Source organism: Perna viridis, chromosome 13 (genome assembly GCF_037379345.1).
Source record: "Perna viridis isolate PV_CMFRI_1.1 ecotype Kerala chromosome 13, ASM3737934v1, whole genome shotgun sequence".
NCBI lineage: Eukaryota > Metazoa > Mollusca > Bivalvia > Mytilida > Mytilidae > Perna > Perna viridis.
Genome location: NC_142457.1, coordinates 29,642,791 through 29,669,315, shown reverse-complemented (window position 1 = coordinate 29,669,315; position 26,525 = coordinate 29,642,791). Strand labels below are relative to the sequence as shown.

The following is a 26,525-nucleotide window of genomic DNA, read 5'->3' as shown; positions in this document are numbered from 1 at the left end:
TCAGCAAAGTCTTTACTACTATTATAAATAACAGGCTTACTTCGTTTTCTGACGAAATTAACCTTATTTCGGAGGTACAATGTGGATTTAGAAAATCACATTCAACGGTTGATAATATTTTCATCTTGAATTCTTTTATTGATTTATATTTGCATAAAAAGAATAAATTGTTTTGCACGTTCATAGATTTTAGTAAAGCCTTCGATAAGGTGAATCGAAGTGGTCTCTGGTCAAAAATAATAAAATCTAATATTCAGGGAAAATGTTTTAATATCATTAAGAATATGTATCAAAATATAAAGTCATGTGTAACTAAAGGGGGTATTAATTCAGATTTTTTTGCTTGTGAACTAGGTGTGAGGCAAGGGGAAAATCTTTCGCCCTTCCTCTTTGCAATCTTCATGAATGATTTAGAATCATATTTTGAAAATCATTATGCTGATTCATTACACATAGTTGACGATTTATTTTTCGAACATTTGAATATTTTCATGAAGGTTTTTCTCCTTCTTTATTCGGACGATACTTTGCTCTTTTCGGAAACTTTGGATGGCATGCAAAATACATTAAATATTTTTGATGATTACTGTAAATTATGGAAACTTGAGGTAAATACTGAAAAAACTAAAGTTGTGGTTTTTTCAAAAAGAAAATTTAGACCAGATGTAAAACTGAAGTTGAATGGGAAATAACTAGATTATACTGATACTTATTCCTATTTGGGCATACTATTTAAATATAATGGTAGTTTTAATGCTGCAAAAAAGAAACTGGTCGAACAGTCACAAAAAGCTTTATATGCTGTTTATTATAAAATACGAAATTTACGACTACCAATAGATTTACAGTTAAAGATTTTTGATTCTTTGGTTGCGCCTATTCTTTTATATGGTAGTGAAGTTTTGGGTATTGGAAAACACGATAATATAGAAAAGGTGCATTTACAGTTTTGAAGAAAATACTTGGAGTCAGAATTACAACTCCTAATTTTCTAGTATATGGTGAATTAGGTCGATACCCATTATACATTAATATCAAGATTAGAATGTTGTGCTTTTGGAGTAGATTGTTAGTAACCAATAAGTTATCGTCAAAAATTTATAAATTGTTGTACTCTTTGTATATAGATGGTCAATATCAGTCAGCTTTTGTGAAAAATATTGCAAACATTTTTGATGATACTGGTTTAAGTTTTATATTTAATAGCCAGATGCCAGTTAATCCAATATGGATAAAAAAATTATGTGAAACAGATATTTATTGATCAATTCATTCAAAAATGGCGTAGTGATATAGCTAATTCATCTCGTGGACACTTTTATTCTCTCTTTAAGCAAGACTTTTGTTTAGAGCCTTATTTACTACGTTTTCAATATAATTATAGATGTTATATTACTAAATTCAGATTGAGTAATTTCAAAATACCTATCGAAACTGGCAGATGGCTAAATATAGCAAAGGAAGACAGAAAATGTCCAAAATGTTTAAATAATGATATAGGAGATGAATTCCACTATCTTTTTATATGTACTAATCCAGAAATCAGTAACCTCAGAATTAAATATATTCCCGATTATTATATCAAATATAGCAGTGTCGAGAAAATGGCTGGTATTTTTGCATTATGTCATGTAGATTTACTGAAAAATGTATCTTTTTTTCTAAAGAGTTTGAGCAAATTATTTGTGTAATACCGTACCATCTCTGTTAATCATGTTTTTTTCCCTTTATGTGTTTGTATTTTGTTCTTTATCAATGTATATATGTTTGTAGTTAAAATGTTGTATTGTATTCTCATGTTGCACTCTGTGCCTGAGTTATTAAATAAAGTCTTTGAATCTTGAATCTTGAATCCAAAATATTTCACCTTTTAATGTGTATTGATAAGATATTCTATGGGAAACATTTTAGCAATTAATAAGTCCTTGTTTTTTTATCTATTTTACATATCGAAATCATGTACGTAGCTAAGACTTAATATTGGAATACGGAAGAAATTAACAAATGTCGTTTTTTTTCTGTAGACAAAGACATCATATATGGTTGTCAATTTCAAATATATTTATTTTAACACTTTAAATAAAACAATAGTGCTGTAATATTAAGTTTCATAACAGTTTTGGTTTGTTCTTTCATCAGAACGTTAAGTCTTTTATACAAAATATAATTTTTAAACAATATGAATATATATGGACTTCACTAACGACTTTAAAGCAGGGAATTCCCCTACTTTCCGGTATTATGTTGTCTGAATAATTGTTTGCATTAGATTTTTATGGTATGGAAGAAAGCACTTAACAATTTAAGCATACGAAAATGAAATACTATTAAAAAAACAAAATCTTACTACAAGAGGAAAAATATGGTGAATGAAATTAATAATAATAATAATAATAATAAAAAAATTAAAAAAAAAAAAAAAAAAAACAATGGATACACAGCAGGTGTCTTGTTTTTAAATTTCATGACATCTATTTCTTGATTAGTTTTCAGATAAATAATGACAATTACTAACCATATCTGTGCCATATTATGTCACGATACGTAAATTGCAACAATATTCTTGCGTTATAATCTAACTTCTTTCCTTTACGGCTTAAGTCCGTCGGTCTTCCTGGTCATTAAATAACCAATTTCGCTTTTCAATGAGATTTTTTTAAGAATCGATCCTTACAGCACATGCTTTGATTGAAGTCACCAGAATTTACATGCATATGGATCTATATAGATCGACTTACTTGTTTTCTCGCAAGACAATAAATGTACCGACACCTATTTCATGTATTTAATGCATTTTATGTCTGGATATCAAATAAATTACGGTAGTTAAGGTACTTTCGGGAAACAATATAATGAAATTTACGGATTGTCTTAAACCTCCCTTATTTCTTCCACATAATTAATATGCTTCAGTAATAGTTATGAGACAAGAAAACAAGCACAAACAAGCCATGAAAATACTTACTTTATTGTTCCTACATTTGAAAACATATAAAGTAACACTTTAAGACATATGGACAAACTTCATATAAAACCGAAAAGACCATCGTGATAATCCCAATAGATCCATATCACCAATACCTTAAAAACATTCGGCGTTTAATGTAGTTTTAGAACAGTGCTATGCCTATCTTTTTTTGATCAAAATCATTGAAAAAAATCGGAAATTTTGTCGTTCCCGCTGTTCAAGCGCACAGGTGATCAGTTTCTAATATCGGAGCTCGATATGGAATAACTACGATTTATGACATTGTAGCATATCCGACGTATTTCTTCAATATGTTGAATAAATGTTCATTTCTTTAAATAACTGAATTTTTATCAAACTTATTAAAATACAAAGGCAGAAATGTATAATAATTAGGTCTTAACTGAAATACTCAAAGTACTGAATCAATTTATGTCACTTGTTTTTACTTTAGAATAAACAAATGGAAAAGATATAAAGAAGAAACAGGGATCAACGTCAGTGCTCAGCATAGATGACATTAAGTTCGTCTTTAATCTAGTTCGCAAAATTCACGTGGCATTGAAGAAGTGCACACGTTTGTGTATAAGTCAGGTTCGATAGTGTTTACATGAGACACTTAAAATCAATGAACACAAAACTTACCGACATCTTTTTTTTTAATTCGAAATTCAATGTAGCAAACAAAAGGTCGAGAGAGACTGCAGATGCATACACAGAGCGGAGCGTAGCACCCCATATGAAAACCAACAAGCACTAGTACTATATAACTCGTCAATTTGATTTAATTGTGACTATCAAAGTCCCCAAGACCTCCGGTTTGTCCCCCCTTTGAAAACTTAGGTGTTCTGGTCTGAATTGTCGGTCAATTCATTCAAACTTGAGCAGTAGTTGATGAAATCAACCCCCCTAGCCTTATTTATATTTACAACGTAATATTAACCTGTCATCTCTCAATTGATGACATATACATACAGAGCTCAAATGCTACACATTCTCACATAAAACACGAAGTCTTATAATATGAGAGATGAAGGAAACACAAGTTATGCATTTTAAAGTCCCTTTACGACCGTGTACATATACAGCTCTATCATCAAATATAATCAAAGTTACATCTGGTCATGAGATAACATTAATATAACGTTTCTTAAAATGTGACAAAAAAAAACGAAATAAAATAATAATTACAAATTACAATAATACCAGACCGAAAACTTACATAAGTCTTGAAAAAAATGCATTATAAAACTAACCATTCCACTGGTTCAATTGTTATTTGTCTCCCGGCAGTAATGTCACGGATCGATAATTGGCCCCAAAATTGCCTAACCATTTCCATCTTTTGGTCTTTATTTGGTGGCTGATTGTTTCTATTTTTGCTTGTTCTTTCAAATTTGAATTACTTATATTTTGAGGCCAGTAGTTTATCGTATCTTTTGTCATTTTCTATGTTTTGCAGCCATATAAAAAATGGGGATCACATTTGATGTAAACAGTTTGATCTTGGTCTTTCTGCTTATTTGGTCATTATTTCATATTTTACTGAATTTATAAAATGCTGTTTGTAGATGCCCAATCTCCTACGTATGTCCTCATTTGTACCTTCAGTGCTGCTGACTGTTACACCAAGTTATTCACGTCCTCTACCTCCTTTCCAGCAATTATGACGGGTTGATCGTTCTTGACGTCGCATAGATTTGGTTTTTGTTGCATTACGTTTTAGACCAGTTGAAGTTGCATGTCTGTTCAGGTTGTCTACTTATTGTTGCGTTAGATCTTTTGTGCTAGAGAGAAGGCCAATGTCGTCTGCAAAGTCTAAATCATCTAGCTTTGTTGTCATCTTCCATCAAATGTCAGTGTTGTTTGTATTTCCTTTCTTCATTTCTTTTAAGCTCTTCTCTTCTTCTATATCGGTACGTGGATCGGTGTTTATGTTCAACAACTCAATATGATCCTCAGAAATATCTGGGGGATATTTAGAACCTCGCTGAAATGTTCTTGCCATCTTGATCTTATTTCGCCTCCTTGGGATGGTAGTTGTCCTTATTTGTCTATTACCGAGTCTACTTGCTTTGGTCTTTCGTTACAGAGTAGCTTGGTGATGTCATATAACCTTTCATATAACCATTGTTTGCTGGTGTTTGTGCTTCATTTGAAAACGCATCTACCCATTTCCTCTTATCATCCCACATACATTTTTTTACCTCCTTGTCGTTCTTGCTATAAATTTTCTCTTAATTTGATTAAAAGTGCTCTGACTTTGTGTCATTGGTTTTTTTGTCTCAATGATATTCTCTCTTCAACACATTTTGAAATTTCTTGACTTATCCATTCTGAATTTCTTTTCTTCTGATGGCCTAGAATGTTCATGGCAGTTTCACTGTAAACATTGTCTTGATGTTGTGTCATCTTTTCTTCAATTTCTCCCTGTTCATCTAGTTTTGTTCACACTTGAGAGCAATAAACATTTTCTTCAATTCTAGATGAAAGTGGTGTTTGACTTCTGGTACCTTTAGTTTGCATGTTTCATACCTAATAAGGTTGTAAAAAAATCAACCTTACTCTCAGTTTTAGTTTGTTTGAACTGGCGTGTTATTTGTTTTATGGTTTTCTGTTTGTTTTGTTTTATTTTTTTTCGTTCTGAGGGATACAGGGATTTTACAGTGGCAGATCGGGGTGGGAGATGCAAGCCGTGCGGACCCCTCCATTTTTTTTTGTTATTTGTATGTCTGAAATTGAGTAAAAAATGGTTCTCTCTCAGCACCCCTTTTCTGAGGAAGCCCGGCTGGTATCCTTCCAAAGTGTCTTGACCCGCCGCTGTATAGGTTAAGAGTATCTAACTGTGAATAAATGATAATTATTAAGCTGGTGTATAAATGGTTTTCCCAAACAACTGACAGTGTGTATGGTTATAGATGATCTTTGTTGTAAGACAACATATATTTTTTATGATCAAACATTATGATAAGGGTGGGGTACTAGATCTGACAGCTACTCACAGCTACCTAAATTTATAAAACTCCAAGAATTATGTTTCATGGGTTGGATGTTTTTTAAATAGTTGAATTTCAATCTACAAAAAATATAAATGTATTCACAACCATAACTGCATATTTCTTTTATGAGCTACATGTATACTGTACATGATCATATACTGCAAACAGCAAATCAATTTGCTAGTACAAAATTCGCCAGTTTGGTAATATTGTTTTTGGGAGCAATATAAAAAAAAAAAACAACTGATGCACAACAGTTTCGGATGGAAGAGCAAGGACAAGGACCGGGCATGGTAGACAGACAAATACGACAAAGAACATAAAATAACTAAAATGATTTATACATATAAAGTAACGAAAGTAAATTAGCAACTCAGACTCCACTCCAAACTGGGAACATGGACAAGGTGCACCTTTAGGGTAAGGCTCATCTGGTTTCCAGAAACACCTGCCGAGTTGCTAATGAAAAGTAAAGTGTGGTGTAGAAGAAAGAAGAAAGGAAAACTGTAACACGTTAAAAAGATAAGTTTTGATGGTGCAATTGGATACACCGTAACTATCCAGAAGCCATATTGTAAGAACAAAAAGTAGTTACGGCAAGCTCTGGCATACCATATCGGTAGTGATATGAAAACTCCATACGCAGGTGCTGAAGGGATGTTACCACAGATGAAAGGGAAGTTGACGATACCTAATGAAAAGTCATTACGTTTGTGGTACAGTTTGACCAATAGTTTTCCTTTACTGTGGCTGTCAAAATTGTAGATAAAGATATTTGTCTGTAGTATCCTTTAAATCAAGCTCGTTGGGGTCAAAGCGAAATAAAAAATCCACGAAACTGGGGTTGTTTAACGATAATACGTCATCTATGTATCGGAAACTGAGATTAAATGATCTAACTAAACAATGTCCTTTCTTTTTGATCAGATCAGCTATAAAGTCAGCCTCTTAAAATTAAATAGTGAATGTAGAGGAGAAACAAATTTCCTTTGGAATGTCGACAATTTGTTGACAAACGAGTCATCCACACAGGACAAATATGTTGTCGAAACAAATTCCAACATTTGAAAAAAAAAATCGGTATATTTAAAAGATTATTTTTTTTCTTGGAATCTCTTCCAAGAAATACATGTTCGTAACTTGGTGTACCGTCTTTTTTTGGAGTAACAACGGTGTATAATATTTTGAATATGGGGAATAGAAGTATAATTTAAAAATCATAGATTTCAATGATATGTTGATACTTAACTTGAATATAGGGTTTCCAGAAGATCTTTTGAATTTTTCAGTATCATAAATGAATAAATACCACTCCGTGACTAACAAGAGTTGTGGTAGGACTAGAAACTCTCTTTGACAACATGAATATAACAGCTTAAAGTTTAAAGAGGTTTGTAAGTACATTTTGCAGATCTAGCTAAGTAACGTTGTTTGTGTGGGTTCTTGTCGAATTTAGGATTCCAGTACATAGCGGGTAAATCACAATCATCGTCTTTGGTAGAGAGACCAAAATATGATAGCAGAGATATATGGTTTACCGTTATCTCCTATTTGGAGAGTGTAATGGCAGTATAGGTCTTATCATTGCTATTATTTTCTACGTCTTACTCTGATAATACAGACAAAAACAATAATGTTTTGGGCTTTGTCTTATGACGGACAACATATTGCAATGTATAGTAGAGAATGATTTTGCTTCATGGGGGTCTTTGAAAACTGATATAGCATTGACACTCATTGAATACTTAAAACTTTCATCATTTTCAAAACTAAAGACCCCTTTGCCCTTATAAGACTTTTAAATTATAATTCCAAGTATGGTTCACGATACTTGGGACCTTTCGAAAGGGCCTTTCCAAGAGATTTGTTTTCGATTATGCTTAAATTTCCCGTAACGACGTGGCCAAAGCAATATATTTGAGTAGACAGTTTTTGCAAGTTGGTATATCGAAGTATCCAGTAATCACACCTACAGCGAGATACAAAACTCTTCTCACATATACTAAGTGACATGCTATAGATCACTCGGCTAACTACGTTTTGTGATAATTTAGTTTTCTTCATTCAGGATTTAAAGTGTGGTAGTCATACTACACCTTTTTGAGCTAATATTTGTAAATAATATATTGTAAACTTGTTATTTATAATTTTAAGAAACATTTTTGTAAGACCAATGATATTTTTCTTTTGGGGTGAAAAGCTCAAATGACCAATTTTATTTGTTGTTGGATTTTCATATAAGTGATTAGATATTCGTTCGATGGACATTTTGTGTACACAGATAATTCACTATACTTTAGCATTTTTTAATTTATTTTGGTTTTAGCTTTCCCTGTTGTTGGTTTACCATTTTTAATTAGTCCGTTTTAGAATTTATGGTAGTGCTTTAACACTACATTAATTCACTTGGGTGCATCGACACTTTCTACTCTTTCATAATGCATGTTCATACTTATTATTATCATAACAATGTTCTGGCTTGAAATTCAAAAGTTCTTTTGTCAATCTAAAGTTTAAAAAGAAGAAACAGTATCAGGAAATCAAAACTTGACAACATATATTTAGAAATGACATTTGATAATGTTTCTGTAAATTCCAAAGTATTAAAGCTCAGTGTCACGCAATATCATTTTACAGAATTTGATACGTATCAATTCCGACCAATTCATAGTGAATTACCTTAATTTAACATACGTTATTATGAGTAGATAAATATTGGTATAAAGGTTCATCAGATAAAAACATACTGCCGACATCATTTTACTCTAATATTACAAATCAATGGGACTTCCTGGTCACAGGAGACCTCAAAAAAAGTATAAGAGGTTTCAATGCAAAATCTAAGTAGTGATTGGCATATGAACAATTTTGTTTTCATACAATTGTTTTCATGAATTTCATATACAAAAAACAATCCTTTCACGAAGTGAAAAGTTAGCTTTTGTGATTAAATGCAACGATTAAAGAATAATTCACTTTACAAAAAGCATTTGAATGAATTGAAAAATGTAAAAAAAAACACTTTAATTAGTTTAAGACTTGCTTCCGTTGTTATGAGAATTAAAAATAATAAGTATCCTATATGACATATATTTACATATGATGTAAACGATAATTTGGAAAAAAAAACATTCAGTCGGAGAACATGATGTGCTATCCATATGATAATACTGCCCTAATTTTTACATGAACAGCCCTTTACATGGAAAAGAGTTATCAAAAGGAACCACGATTCAAGTGGAAATCAAATAATGTAATCCAGGGACAACGACGAGACATATAAAAAGACAGACATAAAAAAAGAACATATAATAACCAAGAAAATACGCCTAATGTAACACAAGCAAATAAGCTACTCGGATTTCACTAAAAACTTGGAGCATGGACCAGGTGCACCAGTAGAGTAAGCGTCCTCTGCTTTTCTTGAGACACCTGCCGAGCAAGTCGTGAAAAACGAAATAGGACAGAAAGTTTTTGACACTTTCAAACAATCAGTTCTCTTATTACACCGTAACGAGCTTATTTTGACGACCACGAAAATTCTGTGGGCATCAAATTCAATCTTTTAGAAACATAATACTGTTTCTGAAACCTTATTGGAAGAAGTCTTGCGCGATACAAAAAGGCAACAAAGCTGTGGCAAGTTCAGGTATAATGTATGAGTGAAATTAAAAAAAATTGCTTCTTAGTATTTTGTAACATCTTCTTTTATACAATATGCAATACAAGTAATCGATATATCTATATTCACTTGCAGGCCACGTACTTTAATTGTCATGTCTGTGAATGGTCCTTATTATTTTATGCAATGGACACCCTGTGAAAAAAACTTAAAATAATTATAAGATGTCTTGTTGTTCCATGTATATTCCTGGTCAAACAAATGTTTTCACAAAATGCTACTGATCATAGAACAAAGAGACAAAAAATAACATAAAGCCAAACAAAAAATAGATTATCTGGAGTGAGCTGAAGGGAGTTTAAATAATTATCGTCATTCTTCCAAACTGTTAGCATAATCACACGCTGTATAAGATAGAGATAAGATAGTGTTGAGGCTTTCAAATCTCGAAAAATATCCAGACAGTATTATGAAATAATTCAACACAATATACAGCTTTTGGTTCATACATGTACTCATGAAGATTCGAAAGATTTATACCAAATGCCATGTTGTGTTTACGGAGATAACTCTAAGACTAAAATGGAATCTCTCAGCAGAATCATTTGTCAGGGACCTTTCAGATTCTTAAACCATATTACAAATATATATCGCTAAAATGTGTTGAAATAAATTCCGTTTGAAACAAAAACATCAATCATAAACAGAAGACATACATGACGATCTTTCTTTCTGAAACGGACAGACTTTGATGAAAAAATTAGCTTCAGAATGAAAAAGAGAAAGTTACTTCCAAACACCTGTATCCATGGAAGTGATGTCGCACACCAATACTTAAATGACACATAGTGTCAAAAATGGTTCTTTAATTTGCTTTGGAATATAAAACCGACTCGAAACATATTAATCAGAAGACATCTTGGTATATAATTAAATGGTAGTATTCTCTTAAACAAAATTGTATTGTTGATTATAGCCTGTTACAGATACATTGATGAATAATTTTACATAATTCTATTTGTAATTACTTTACATTATAGACATTTACCATACAGAGGTATTTAAGGGAGGATTCTTTTGAACTACCGCTCAATTGTTTCGTTCCTTAGTGTACCGCTTTGTTGATGCACTATGACGTCAATTTCAAACGGACAAAAATGTAGTAATGGACTATAATAGCGTTATTCGTATTCAACAGCTTCATTAATTGCATATCACAAGATAACGTTTTTAGACACTTGAGTTCCGCAATAGGTGGGAATTAATTATCAACTCTTAAGTTGCCGAAGAACATCTATCATCGGGATATATTATTGTTTCTGACTACATAAAATATGTTGATTTGTTTTTAGTGTATTTTAATGTTGTATGATAAATATTTGTACATGGCATTCTAGAATGTTTACTAGATAATACATATCAGTTTTGTCTGTATATTCTTTATTTATTCTGCTACCTACACGATCACGCATATAGATAACCATGTATCCTAAAATCATCAACCTTTATACCGGTAATTAATTTCCAAGTTTACATGCGCAGTTATAATCAGTAAAATATAGCGCACATTAGTAGAGATTGCAACATCGGAATACCACACTCAATTGCGCCTTGTGGAAGACACAGTATGCACTTCGCATGTAATCCTTTCCACTACAGACACCCTGTGTACTCTAAAAGTTTGTTGAACAAAGAGTCAATAAAGATCAAATGCATGGGTTTGATATTAATCTTTCCAACACTACTGCTGTTTATAGATGCAGAATGTAATAACAGGGTAACAGGTAGTTTCTGCATGCAGTTAAACAAATATTTGATAAGGTGAAACGTGCAAAAACTTACGGAAAACGTTTTTAAATAACCATTCTTGAAAAAAAAAAATAAAAAAAATAAAAAAAATAAAACCAAAAAACAAAACAAAAAAACAAAACAAAAAACAAAAAAAAAAAACCCCAAAAAACCAAAAAAAAAAAAAACAAAAAACCGCTAGATTCAGTTGCAAGCAAAAAATCATGCATATAAATGAAATTTTACGATACTGCAGCGAATAAATATCGAGTTCATTAAAGTGAAATTTATTTTTTGAAGTCATGCAAACAACAGAGTCAGGACGCTTTATTTTTTTTTTTATTATTTTTTGTTGCGATTTTCTTACCTTGATTGTAGTACATTTCTTATTTATGATTGGGTCGTATATTTGATCACATGTTGTCTCATATTGACTTTATTTACAAGCTTACGGCAACTTTTTGACGAAATACATAGAAAAATGAATTATATGTTTTCATGATGTTTTACTCTAGATATATATTGGGTCTTATCGGGTTCATCATCTCAGTGATTCACCTACATGTACCAAAACTACGCATTCGACACATTGTATTCTTATATTAAGACAATGATAATATTTATTTTGCCAAAGTTTTGATCTTATTTTATTATTTCAAATAGGTTTCAACTATTAAAGATCAACTAAATACGAATCTATAAAGCAACAACGTCAAGCATTATGTGACTTTCTCAAGATGTACGTTGTTCGTAAAAATATCAAATGGTGAATCATATGAAATGTTTTGTTTGTGACAGATTATTTACTACATTTGCTGTAATTGTTTAATATCTTTCCGGTCGCGTTAATGTCTTTTAGATTTGTCTGTTATAAATTGAACTAGGTAAAAATGTATGTCACAATTAGAAACTAAAATATGTAATAATGTTTCTTTTTAATATCTGAAATTAATTTACAATCATGTATAAAAAAGAACTATGAACATTGCTTTTGTTTACATGTCTGAAAGACTTATCATGGCACAACCTGGACCATCAAGAATAGCAAACCCTCAAAAACTTACCGAAACGAAAGACGGCACAAGGTAAGAAACATCCGATGTTTTTACTTGAATTTATAGGAATTTAATTCCAAAAAGGGTATTGTAATATCATATTATCATATATTATATATCATATAACCTGTGCTATATTATCACATACTATGTCATTTAAAAGATAATACAATCAACTGTAAACATGGTGTTTTTATAATCTAAAAAAGATATATAGGTCCCCGAATCTGGTCATAAGTAGCTAATACGTAAATCAATATTTCAATGTGGAATTATCTTTTTACTTTAAGTAACACTGAAAAGGACTCGAAAAAGCCTGCCAAAGAGTACCATATTCTTATGGAATCAAGTTTGCCTCCACCTGAAAAGATCCTTAAAGCAGTGTTTGCTTTTATTCTTTGTGTAATCGTTCTAGGCAGTGGATTGGTATCAAGAATTTCTCTTCATATACTTCTATGGCACATTCAGCCGCCCGTAATATCCACAAATACCTTAAACCAACTTGGTGGGTTTTTAGAGCCCAATTGTTTGATTTGTTTATCAAGCGACATAACACTGTCAAACAGTACAGCAGGATGGACCACATGCACTATTTCAACGGAAATAACGCCAGTAGACGAAAAATGGATTTGGGCGACTTTTCTTGTCGTAAATGTTCCAAACGTGTTTATGTTCTTTTCAACGGGGTTTCGAGTTTTCAAATCAAATAATCCACTGATATGGCAAATTCTTTTACCAGAAAGTAAAATTACGTACAGTTTTCTTTAGTTCTCTAGAAAAGGTTTACATTCCTTTAAATTCAAAAAGTTCAACATTTCCGGTCAGGTTGGACATGCATGTTTGTATATGGACTAACTACAATTACTTAAGTTTTGATTTTAATTGTGAGCGTAATACACCGACAAATGCTTATTCACTTTTAATCCAATTTTGTAACATTTTTATATTTGTCCTTTAATTCGAAGTAATCTAATACGTTTACACCATGATACTTAGGTAAGCATCAATGATTTTGCCCTGACATCAATAGTGATTGACACGTGTCGCATTTTGCTAGAACATTTCCGGGTTGTACTCACGCGGGATCTGCACGAGGATAGGACATGGTTATGCTGTCGGTTTTTTGTGTGTGTTAAGTACTGTTTCCCTTGTCCTCAGTTTAAATATGTGTTATCTGTTTTATATAGTCTGCTACATTTTGCATTTAGATCGTCTCTGTTCCCTGTGTTCACGTTTAGGCCATATTTTAGGATGTATTTAATCATTCCACTGCTGACGTATCGTTATTTTGTGCCGATACAAAGTAAACATTTAAATATACAGATGTGATGTATTTCATATTTAAATTAAGATCCTTTAGCTGATGAAGAAAGATTAATAATACTATTAGATAAACTGGTTTTAGTTGAACAAAAGCTGTTATTACGATATTCACCAGTCGGTCACCAGATTCAAATGCAGGATTTAAATCCCTTTTTTCTTATAGCAGATCTACGATAAGTAGTTTTTTTGGAGAACAGAGGTTTGGACATAATGACCTCTGTAACCAACAAGCCCCTTTTATTTTAGCGGTGGTTGATATGTTATGCAGCTATACAAAGCTTCTAAATGTGCTTGCGTAATAAACTGTCAACGATTTGGTTTTAGCATTCCAATTGTGTTACTTCCAATTTTAACAACAGGAACACTTTTCGGACTGCTGCATAACCCATCAATTTTAAAATATCACACAGTGATTTTTGTTTCGTATTGGTGCATTGAGGACCGAACTGGTATGATTACGAAAAATATAGGATTGTTCATTGCCTTCATAGTTCTATACGTTTCAATGGTTGTCTGGAAAGTCAACGGCTTTAAGCACGCTGAAACAGCTAGGTAAGAAATGAATAGTAATAATAATATTCAACCCTACTAATGCATGAGGTAAATGATGTAATACTACACCGGAATATTCTGCTGTCAATGCATTTATGAAGGAAAATAATTGCTAATACAATAATCAAGAGTAAAGGAAGTAAAATACACTCCTTCATAATGTTGGAATATATATACTGACAGTTTTGTAGTTTTTTGAGATTTTGTTATAAATACATGTATATATCATTCGATGGATTTGGTGATTTTATTTAATTGTGTTTATAAAAGTGTTTTTTGAGATTTTGTTATAAATACATGTATATATCATTCGATGGATTTGGTGATTTTATTTAATTGTGTTTATAAAAGTGCTTGATTAAATTCTATATTATCTAATCACCATACTCGATTTTGGAATAATTAGATTCACAATTGTTTATTGTTTTTGTTCAATATTATTTGTTATTAGTATCTTTGTAAAGGATCTTTGTGCATCCAATCTATTGTGGAGTGTTTTTAGACTTGTCGCTTCTCCAGAATCGTAGATGAGGTGATATAGCATATGAAATTATCAAAGAAAAGGTATAATTGAAATAATAAGCAGAAAGCTACACACATCAGTACCTTTGCATGTTTAGTTACAACGAATAGGATTGAACAACTTTTCTACCGTATTAAATCAAAGTCAGCCATGCATGATAATGTATATACCGACATATTTTTCAATTTGGATATGTTTTGAGGCCACGATGTATTAACCCTTGTTGTATACGTAAAAAAAGAAATGTGTCTTCAAACATAGAATTTCCCATAATAATGTTACCATGTACAGGTATATCTGATAACTTAAGAATATTGTTCTAGCAAGTTTTTTACATACATCATTTATCATTAATTGTAATTATACCGATAGTGGATACGGTAAATATATATGGAGAAGACTACATGAACGGCATAACATTGTTTGCTTTCATGATAAATATGTTTCTCGTTTCGATTTAGTTACTATTGTTATTTACCAAAAAAATGTTTTCAACGAAATGATAAAACATGAACATTTTTAAGGATCCGATAAGAGGGATCACTTCGCAAATTCAGATGAAACGGAGAAAAGAAAGACTGTTTATGCTTGCTGTGCAACGATGTGGCATGAAACTGAAACTGAAATGACCCAACTCTTACAGTCTTTGTTTAGGTTATGTGAACCCTAAAGCAAAATGATTACTCGATTTCTGTAGATATTTATTTGTTTTTGAAAAAAGATGGCGCATAGTTGTTGCTTACCGGGTATTCAAATATATTTTCGATTGATGCATCTAATCACTTTTATCGTCTGTCCGTCCGGAGAAAAAATAAAGTTTTATGAGAAAAATGTTAAAGACTGGTAAGATGAATATTTTACTTTTTGCATCGATAACTTGCACGATGTTATTTTGTTTTAGAACTCAGTATATCTACGATCGTTTGAATGACCCCGAAGCTTTCGATTTTGAAGGTAATGAAACTTGTATCTAACGTGTTTTTGAATATTTAAACTAATAATTCGATCTTAATCTAGAAAAGTAATTGCATTTAATGATAATAAATATGGATAAATTCCTTCAAAGAGGTGTTTTAAAAGCGCAAGTCTATTTGGATAAGGATAAATGGCTTCATAACTTCATAACTTCATAACTACTTCCGTCAAGTCTTAACCATGACTTAATTGACAATTATTGCGTGAATTATTAAGCGACAGATGTCTATAGTGAAATATATAGCTTATACAGTACTATACCTGTTAATATTGGTTTCCTGTATTTAGAACGAACTAGTGTCAATGTTTCAGATCATGTATTCTTTGGTGATGCTATTGAACCATCCAAAAACGGAAAGGAACATTCGGAGTTTAATAAGTATGTCAAAACGTTTATCAGTGTACTTGAAAAGACTGGAAGGTAAATATATATATGATTTGAAAAAAGTAGTGAGAAACATGTGCTTCTTCAATTTCAATTGATAACAAAAATATTTTATTTTCATTATAAAAACGAGAAAACCTATGTGAGAGTTTTACAAATATATACAAATATATAGTTCTTGGTAGAGATTCCTCATACTTTGTAAGAAATAATTCCAAATCATCTTCCAAATATACAGAGGAAGATGTTTACAAAATGCTGGAATATTTAATCGACAACATATTTGTCCAGTGTGGTGGACGTGTTTTTCAACAAACGGTTGGTATTTCAATGGGAACAAATTGTGCTCCTTTACTTGCTGACCTATTTCTTCACTCTTATGAAGCTGACTTTATAGCTGATTTGATCAGAAGAAAGAATATCGTTCGGCTAGATCCTTCAATCTCAGTTTCCGCTATATAGATGACGTATTATCTTTAAACAATCCTAATTTCAGGGATTTGATACATCGCATCTACCCAAAAGAACTTGAGATAAAGGATACTAGAGACACTGTAAAGTCAGCCCATATCTTGACCTACACTTAGAAATCGATGGTAAAGGAAAACTATTGACCAAACTTTACGACAAACGTGATGACTTTTCATTCAGAATTGTCAACTCTCCTTTCATCTGTGGCAACATCCCTTCAGCTCCTGCGTATGGAGTGTTCATATCACAACTCATACGTTATGCCAGAGCTTGCCGAAACTACGCAGACTTTTTGTATCGCGCTAGAACTCTAACAAATAGGCTTCTGGAACAGGGTTATGTTGCCACAAGATTATGGATTATATTCTTTTGATTACCACTATAACCTTGGTTCCCTTGATTACTCATTCAAAACCGATCGCTGACTAATCGTTGATATACACATTGCACTGTTGCCCTTCAAATAAATTATACAACTATATTCAAAATGGTTCGTTGATAATGTTTCTGAAATCAAAATAAAAGTCTTGAGTCAACATCTTTAAAGATTCAAAAATGTTAAACGTTAAAGGTGTTGGTAAATGTTACATAAATGCATACTGTTATTTCTGGAATAGCGCCATAAATCTCGTTAATTACATCTTATATTCAGTGCTTGCGAGCATTTTAATATACTACTGCTACCTAGAAATCAGCTATAATCAAATTTTCAAAAATGCCAAAATTATGAGACCAAAGGCGTCCTTATCACTTTTTCCTTTTGCCTGTTTCGTAATTTTGTTATACTTATGGCCGATGACGTCATGAAAAATATTATTGCATTTTTATATCAATCAATAGTTTTTTGTTGTTTACTGTAACTATACTTTAATTTCAGCTTTGTTCACAACAAATCAAACTTTCAGACGGAGAGAAATATAGAACTCCTTACGGTGCTCAATTGAAATGGAAACTTTTCGGAAAGAATTCTAAAAGATAAAACAAAAATCAGGCATAAGAAACGATGGAATCAGGTACACGTGTTTAACGAAGATGATGTGTTGTTAATTGTAGGGCTGAAAGATGTCCAATTTTATGGAACATCATTTTAAACGATTAAAAAATACGGTCTTCATTTGAACATTGAATCTCACACGGGAAAATTTTAAATCGCAACGATACAAATAATACACAAAAACGCAAGAAAAATTTAAATAAAATAACCAGATAAATAATGATTGTCGATAATAACTTTAATTACTTAATCAGAATAACTTATCGCAATCTCTGTTGGCGACAGTTTGTTTATTTTTATTCGAGCCACATAAAGGATGTTCTTTTACTTTACTTAAATACATGTACAACATGTTTTTCAGTTTATGTATATGAATTACATACTTAAGTGGAAACTTTCAAATAAGTATATGAAAAACAAGAAAGCGATGCAAAAAGCACCAGAACACATGTACCTTCTGGCACTAGATGGAGATGTAGACTTTACGCCAGAGGCTATGCTTAGTTTAATGAGACGGATGAATAAATTCCGTATTGTAGGGGCAGCTTCTGGTAGAATTCACCCTATTGGTTTTGGTAAATAATGATGATGATAGTTAATATATAAATATATAAAAAGGACTCGATATGTACACAAGTTAATTCTATATAACCTACGCGTTTTTGACACAAAATTCCTAAATTATATGCAGCGGTATGGCCTTTTACCATGCACTTAAATGGAAAAATATTTATTTGATGAAATACAAATATTCAACAAATATTACAAGAGTAGGTATGAATCTGTCAAAAAGACAACAACCTCTACGGGATAACAATGTTAGCCAAAGTCTATTAATTGGTCTTGAAGGAACGACGAGGGAACCCTCATCGAAAACTTTGATGTAGTAATTTTCACGGTAACAAAATAAGTTCCATTTGTTAAAATCCGAAACATTGTTACAAATACGAGCAAATGAAACCTATTGTGGCATGTAAAAAACATATAAAGGTGACAAGGGAATGTCACCATATGAAACTGGATAGTGGACAATAAGGAATGAAAATTAGTTTGTTTTAATCGTAATTTCATACTTAGGTTATCATTATCAATATATATACTCAGATCAAGAAACGGACATTCTTTATTTTGAACCAAAAAAGTAATACAGTCTGTCCAAGGAACAGTGATTTTTGACATGTGTGGACTGCAAGTTTCTAAAACATTACTATGGGAAAACGATACAATACTGTCATAAATTAAGACTGTCCTGGCATGTCCTGAAACGCAACAGTTCTGAATAGGGGATGACAATTTCCAGTGGATTGTCTTGGACTGTCGAAGATTGTCACAGGTGTTTACAGATGTTTACAATAATTAAGTTGCTGTCTAAAACTAGGTGTGAATTTCACAGTTCATGAACGACATGGATAATATTTTAACTTCCTGTTATTTACTGTCCTGAAGTGTTATGGGTAACAATAGATGAGAACAGTATAACTCGCCCTATTAGGAACAGGTATAAAAGAGAATGACAAGATATTTAAGACAAGTTACGTACTGTTATGATTTGTCACAGATGAGGACTGGTCAAAATCAAATATTAACAATTTTATCTTAACGAAAAGTATCATTTACAACTATCGAGATTTTGTAAAATCAAAATTTGTGAATTTGTTTGAAAAAAGAAGCTAATGAAAAAATCATCGAATTTGTAGATCATTTAATAAATGTTTAGCTTTGTGATGTATAAAACAAATAACCATATGAAAGTCAGTGGGACTTTTACAACTTTTCAAGAAGGTGTACTTTATATTGGGAATTAAAAAAAATAGAAAATATGAACAAAGTTGCAGCTTATTTATTATTTTATTTATCCTCTAACTAATATTAATGAACGAACAAACACACAACTTTCAGGGAAAATCTCATTGCATTTGTTCTTTTATTTACATTTGAACCATTTCGCCATTCTATGGAAGACAAACATGTATGCCACAAAAAATGATCCTGCCATTTCTGATCAAACGGCACTAAAATCCAATATTCTTGAATAATCCAGGGTTGATTCCTATATAACCAAGTCTTTGATTAAGCAATAACGATGAAGTAAACTGCTTAAAGTGAGTGTGGATTTTCGGGAGATTGTGACAATTTTACTGTTGGAATATTACAGTCAAATCACAAGAAGTTGTTCAATTATAGTAATGTGGCACCAGTAAACAACCAAACAGCAATGGGGAAAATATTTTGAAAGTTTAAGGGGCATTTCCTTGGAGATAAAATTACTTTTACAAGTAAACAGTCCAGAATGGAAAACAGACAAACTCACAAAGAACATAAAGTAACTGAAAACATATAAACAAAGTAACACAAATAAATGAGATTAAATCAACGATTAGTTAGCGATCGGTTTTGAATGAGTAATTTAGAGAACCAAGGTTATAGCGGTAATCAAAAGAATGCAATCCAGGGACAAAAACCAGACATGGAAAACAGACATACACAACAAAGAACAGTAAGTAACTAAAATCATACATACAAGTAACAAAAGTAAATGAGCAACTCGGACTAAAAACTGGGAGCATGGACCAGGTGCACCGGTAGGGTAAGCGTCCTCTGCTTTTCTAGAAACAACCGCCGAGTTGCTCATAAAAAGTCAAGTCCGGGGTAGGCAAACGAGGAAAGGAAAACTATGACCCGTTGAATAAATCAGTTTTCATGGTGCTGATGGATACATCATAACGATCCACGAGTTCATGATATTGACCATAAAACTTCTGTAGTGATGACTTCAATCTTGTAGCAACATAACCCTGTTCCAGATGCCTACTTGTTAAAGTTCTAGCGCGGTACAAAAAGTAGTTTCGGCAGGCTTTAGCATAACTATGAGTTGTGATATGAACACTCAATACGCAGGAGCCGAAGGGATGTTGCCACAAATGAAAGGAAAGTTGACAATTCTGAATGAAAAGTCATCACGTTTGTCGTAAAGTTTGGTCAATAGTTTTCCTTTACCATCGATTTCTAAGTGTATGTCAAGATATGAAGCTGACTTCACAGTGTCTGTAGTATCCTCTATCTCAAGTTCTTTTGGGTAGATGCGATGTATCAAATCCCCGAAATTAATTAGGATTGTTTAAAGATAATACGTCATCTATATAGCGGAAACTGAGATTGAAGCATCTAGCCTTCTTTCTGATCAAATCAGCTATAAAGTCAGCCTCATAAGAGTGAAGGAATAGGTCAGCAAGTAAAGGACCACAATTTGTTCCCATTGGAGTGCCGACCGTTTGTTGAAAAACACGTCCACCACACTGGACAAATATGTTGTCGATTAAATATTCCAGCATTTTGTAAACATCTTCCTCTGTATATTTGGAAGATGATTTGGAATTATTTCTTACAAAGTATGAGGAATCTCTACCAAGAACTATATATTTGTATGTAGGTGTACCATCTTTTTTTGGAAAAACAACGATGTATAATGTTTTTAAGTCGGGATTTTAACTGAATATGGCGAATAGAAGTATACAGTGTTGTGTACGTTTGATGCAACTCAAAAAAGGTGTTAATAAAACATGAAAAACTTTTCTTTTGCATTAAATTTAGTTTGGTTAATTTAATTTAGTGAGATGTACAGGACGGTAGGTAAATTTCATATCAGGAATGTATTTTCGCTCTCTCGGAAGATTAGTTAGATTTAAGGTAAGAAATACATGTTTCTCTGGGTTCTTACAAAATTAATCTGTCAGTTTGAAATCATTTAAAGTGACTTCTTTAATAAGTGTCACAAATATAGATAAAGAATTAATCTTACAAATGATTTTGGAAAAAAATCGGGTCTAATATTTCATCTCGAGGTGGGGGGGGGGCATCCCCAGTGTAGGAAATGGCCTGTGCCTTTCACATTTTTATGTGATTTCACTTTGACTGGACATTTTGATGTTACTTACTTATTGCCCGATATCCCTGTTGCCATGTAGGGCAGTAACAGAGGATCTCCATTGGTGACGGTCTTTGGCCATCCTTTCAATGGTTCCCCAGGTTTGGTCTCTAGGGGCTTTAAACTCAAGTATGCGATGCACCACCATATTTTGAATTTCGAATGTCGAGTTAACCCCCCCCCCCGCCAACGTCGTCTCTATCATGACTATGTAACTGCCATTTTTACTACATTTGATTGCATGTGCATATTCTTGCTTTCGCATGCACAAAACTTGTCGATTTTTTCAGCATGGTAGTTTTTCAAGCATTGCATTTGTGTTGGGTTAAGGATAATGTTTACAACGATTTATTTAGGACAAGTCTCCAAGATGGTCCTACAGTACTACAAAATTTAATTAATCAAAATAAATTAGAAAATGGGTAAACAAAAAAAATCGTATCATATACGAAAATACATTTTTCATCTAAAAGACGAAAACAAAAACATTTCAATCGGAAAAAAGAAAATTAATTTCCCTTTAGATATTGCTTTTTTCTTTTATATATGTAAACATGAATTACTACTGTCCAAAACTAAAAGTTTTAATATATGAATTCTCAATGTCTTTTACATTATCAAAAATTTAGTTTTAAAGTCAAGAATCAATTTCTAATATGAAAATGAATTCATTGTAATAACAAGGAATTTCTAATTCCATAAACTTGTTTTTAATTATAGGTTTATTCTAATACTAAGGCATGGTTTTCTGATATTAGAAATTAAAAATATATTTTTGGTCCACTTTGTCTTATAAGTCATTCTGGTACAGAGATGTGCAAGAGGAATATTTCGACAAAAAGTTCTATTCTTCTTTTTATTATAACCTAGTTATATTTAATTGAATATATTGGTTGAAACTAACTATGTTGGGAATTTCCAAATACTTTCATACCGGGTTACTTCCTTTGCTCGATGCGTAATATAAAAAAAAAGCTGACAGAACTGCATTTCACACCAGAATATAACTGCAAACTCTGTGAAGTAGTCTTAGGTTATGAATACTTTAGCATGTTCAATATTATAAGCTGTTCATACTCGGAAAGTGAAGAAATATTATTTTTTTGCCGGCAACCGGCGAATTTCTGACAAGGGGTAGGTGACTTAAAAGCTGACAGAATCGTCCCTACTGATTAATTTCGTTGATTGGAATGGATAAATATGCAGATAAATAATCAAAGATTTGTATGTTAATTTTATTTTTTTACCGACGGTAATAGAAATTGTCACACGAAGTTAGTTTCCATAAAAAATCTTGCCGCTTAAACATCGCCATTCTGACAACAATTTGTCACGTGCCTCTTGCAAATGAAAACGCCATTTTCGACTTTACTCTTCGGCGGAAATAAATACTCATGTACCCAACGGGCATGCACCATAGTAATAATACAGGTAATCATCGCATTTATGTCTTAAATATTATTTCAATTTTTGGTCTGTGAAAAAATATATTAATTGATCTATTTTGTAGTTTCTATATAATTTTTTAAGATGTTAACTTACCAAAAGCATTTTAACAATACTGTATGATGTTTTGTACGATCACTGAGAAAATTTCCGATGGTCCCCCGAAATTGTATGTAAATTAAAAGTTACAAGCGCAATGCTCACAAGGGAGTCTTAATTCGGAATTTAAATATAATACGTTGAAAATTGTTAAGGACGTATATCCTTTTTTATATTTATTCATTGGCTTTTGTTTACAGTCCTTGAACCGATCTGCCCAACGATTTGACGGATATATGACCGTTGACTGATTGATCGCTGACTGATCGACCGATGACCGGTGACCGATCTGATCGTAGTTTTGTTATGTAAAATGACATAAGATCTGTTTGAAATGAAAGAAATGTAAATAAAAGTATAAATTGATGTTAAAATATATTACACTATATAAATATATGTAGAATTGACAAAGAAAACAACAAAAAACGTAATATACATTGACTTCTCTGTGGTCACGTGATGCGATAACCAGTTAAATGGATCGGTTTGATGGATTGATGACTGACTGGAAACTGATCGGTGATCGATGACCGATTGCAATTGTTGTTCCACAGATCGGTTCAGGCACCGTACATGTAGTCTTTTTGTCTCACAAGAAGAAAGAAATAGTGCATTTATCATGCATTTTATAATATATCGGGGAAAGTACGGGTTAATCGTTCTTGCATATACCTGTATATCGTGACCATTTGAAAACTGTTTCTCTGCAACAAGCCACGACAGTAGACAATTCTTGTAGGTTCGATGAATCTTGTAATGATCTATAATTAACTGTAACAAGACAGGTTAGTTTGTAAAAGGTCCAGTTATAGTTTTCTCATATATGGTCACCCATAATAGTTTAGGACGGTCCATGACAGGCGATACAAATATTCTTCATGTCTATCATAAACTGGGACAATCCAACAATTGTAAACAGCAAGAAAATAATGTTATCACCTGTCAACACATATGAAGGATAGAAATGGAAAAAATAAATACAATATTTTATGTAAAACAAAATGAGTAAGATTATGACCCTCGTGTATTCCCTGGTAAGTCCGTCGCACCCGAAATTAAAGCCATTTTAGAGTTTTTGCTGCTGAAATTACGATTAACAGGGAAAATTATGTGTGAAAGATGGATATCGTTTAATAAATATCTTTAAACGAAAACAAATATCGGAGCAATTGCATTGGAATAATTCAAATCCTAAAAGTCTTAAAACATACCATAAACTTGAAAATAAGAAACCAAGATAATCAGAATGTGATGACAATCAATGAAGATTACATGCATGAATGCTGCACTTAACCATTGATGCCTTGATGCAAGCCGTTGAATCTTATCAAGTAAATTAGTATTTATACAAATAGTGCCATTTTGTATATAGGACAAGACGTTTGATAATTTACATGTTTTTTTTTTCTGTCAAAGAGCATATTTAAGACCATACTCCATTGTCCAGAATGAAGATCACGATTATATAATTAGAGGCTGACTTAAAAATTTCAGTTGAATCCATAGCTTTTTGTAGATGCAATGCAATATGATATCCAATTATTAAAGTAATAATACACACTTTCTATTTTGGGGTTAACAACTCGTTTTTACATCTGTATCTTATCATTTCCCTACAGGTGAAGATAGATGACTGTGTACACTCCTTCTAAAAAAACGGTTTGAGAGTTGATTACTGCGCTGAATCGGATGCGTACACGTTTGCCCTTGAGGAATTTTACGATTTTTTTAATCAAAGACAAAGGTGGACACCATCAACAATGGCAGACATTCTTGACCTCATAGTTGAATGGAAACAAGTAACAAAACGCAATGAAAACATCTTTTTCCGTACATAGTGTATCAAGTTATTCTTTTTGTATCTTTAATTACACCCGGAACAATGTTTATGCTTATTCTTGGCGCCATTATAATTTGATTCGAAGAATATCACCATGGCTGACATTAATTTTGAATCTTATTCCTGTTAGTATATTTGCCTTGATGACGTTGTATACAACTACCCAAAACCAGGTTTTTTACTTCAGTCTTAATAAAATACAATGAAAGATGAAGTTTCACAGTTTATGTATAGGTACTAGCTTCAATACACCTTTATAAGTTATATAAAATGAGTTGAAATTTGAACGAAATGCTTCCCACAAATATTAGAATTGTTTTTACAATGTATCTATATTTAAGACCATAGCACTTCTGTAGTGATGACTTCAATCTTATAACGTTGATTTACATTAAATAGAAAACGAGTGTTCGATTGTAATTGTCTTTGAAAGAAAAAATATGAAATCCAGATGTGTGCTTAACATTTTACACAGAAAAACAAAAAAGGTTTTTATCGTTAAAACAAGTCCTACTGTAGTTTCTTTGTATTTTGTTTTTATACGTTGCTATTTTGCAATTCGTCTATGAATCCCTTGGTGTCACTTCTTGTTTTGCGGTTGTTTGAGTTCATATTGTTACGCTTTAGGTTTTCTTTGCGAGACATCTAGGTTGCCTTTTCTTCAGTTTTTATACAGTGAATGAAATCTAATCGAATAAATTAGATTACAGTGAATGTAATCTAATTTATTCGATTATCTGCATTTAGTTTGCTTCCTGTTTTCACACACAGGTCATGTTTTCTTTGATTTTGACATACTGTAATTGTACTAATTCTTGACGGTGTACAGAAAACCACGAACATCAGTACCTGCCAAGTATGAAATTGACAGCGAAATATATTCACTTAATATATTCACATAATCCGCGAAAATTTGCAATCGCCAAACTTAAATGTATTTGAATTATCACATTGATTAGGCTCTACACTACATGTATTGGACATTTGTGCTAAAAAGAATATTTCTAACATCCTTTTCTACTTTTCTTTCTTTGTCCGTAATATACACAAACAATAATACAAACATGCGAAGCAACAAACATATCAAAACTTACACGCTTTTCTTATTATCAAAAGGTAACCAATTGACTACATTAAATTAAGGTAGTTTTCCATGTACTTTTCATTTTCCATGAAATTTCGTGCGTAATGCCCAGTATTGTTTACTTCCCCGCCATTCCCTCAATGTATATCCTGATATTCCTATATTCCATTGGAAATCTTAATGAAGTTTTTAGGGGAACAAGAGAGACAAAAAAGCCACAATCGGATTCAAATTCTGACTCAACGACACATGAAACGGAAAACAAAAATGAGGAAAACGGATATTTCTGTACAATTAGCATTTTTATTTTTGGGTATTTCACCATTTTTATAGCCTTATGCCTAAGACATACAACACTAAAATATCAATGCTTTTAGACCACCCTTATCAATGTTTAATTATATTGTCTTTTGATATAAAAGATAAATTGTATTAATATTGCTGTGGAATAAAATAAACAATATAAAACAGTTCTT

At 32.1% G+C, this 26,525-nt stretch overlaps 1 protein-coding gene and 2 pseudogenes across 4 annotated transcripts in view; 2 read left to right on the top strand and 1 right to left on the bottom strand.

Moving 5' to 3' along the window:
* The window catches only part of LOC148600267 (uncharacterized), a 35,101-nt gene extending 11,027 nt beyond the window's left edge, over positions 1-24,074 (bottom strand). Inside the window, exon 1 of one of the 2 annotated variants that reach the window (XM_088557676.1) lies at positions 23,123-24,074. In XM_088557676.1, the coding sequence (XP_088413802.1) occupies positions 23,123-23,131 (9 nt within the window). In that variant the 5' untranslated portion in view covers positions 23,132-24,074. Of the gene's footprint in view, positions 1-2,515; positions 6,555-23,122 lie in introns of those variants that run through there. The other variant, XM_088557677.1, reaches the window with a different exon arrangement.
* LOC148600269 (chitin synthase chs-2-like) lies at positions 13,842-14,877 on the top strand (annotated as a pseudogene). Its single transcript, XR_015917626.1, has 2 exons — positions 13,842-14,307; positions 14,772-14,877. The product of XR_015917626.1 is annotated as a chitin synthase chs-2-like (transcript).
* Positions 14,989-19,458, top strand: LOC148600268 (chitin synthase chs-2-like; annotated as a pseudogene). The gene is made up of 6 exons (XR_015917803.1): positions 14,989-15,121; positions 15,732-15,784; positions 16,118-16,226; positions 17,539-17,674; positions 18,017-18,230; positions 18,798-19,458. The product of XR_015917803.1 is annotated as a chitin synthase chs-2-like (transcript).
* Positions 24,075-26,525: the final 2,451 nt, after the last annotated feature.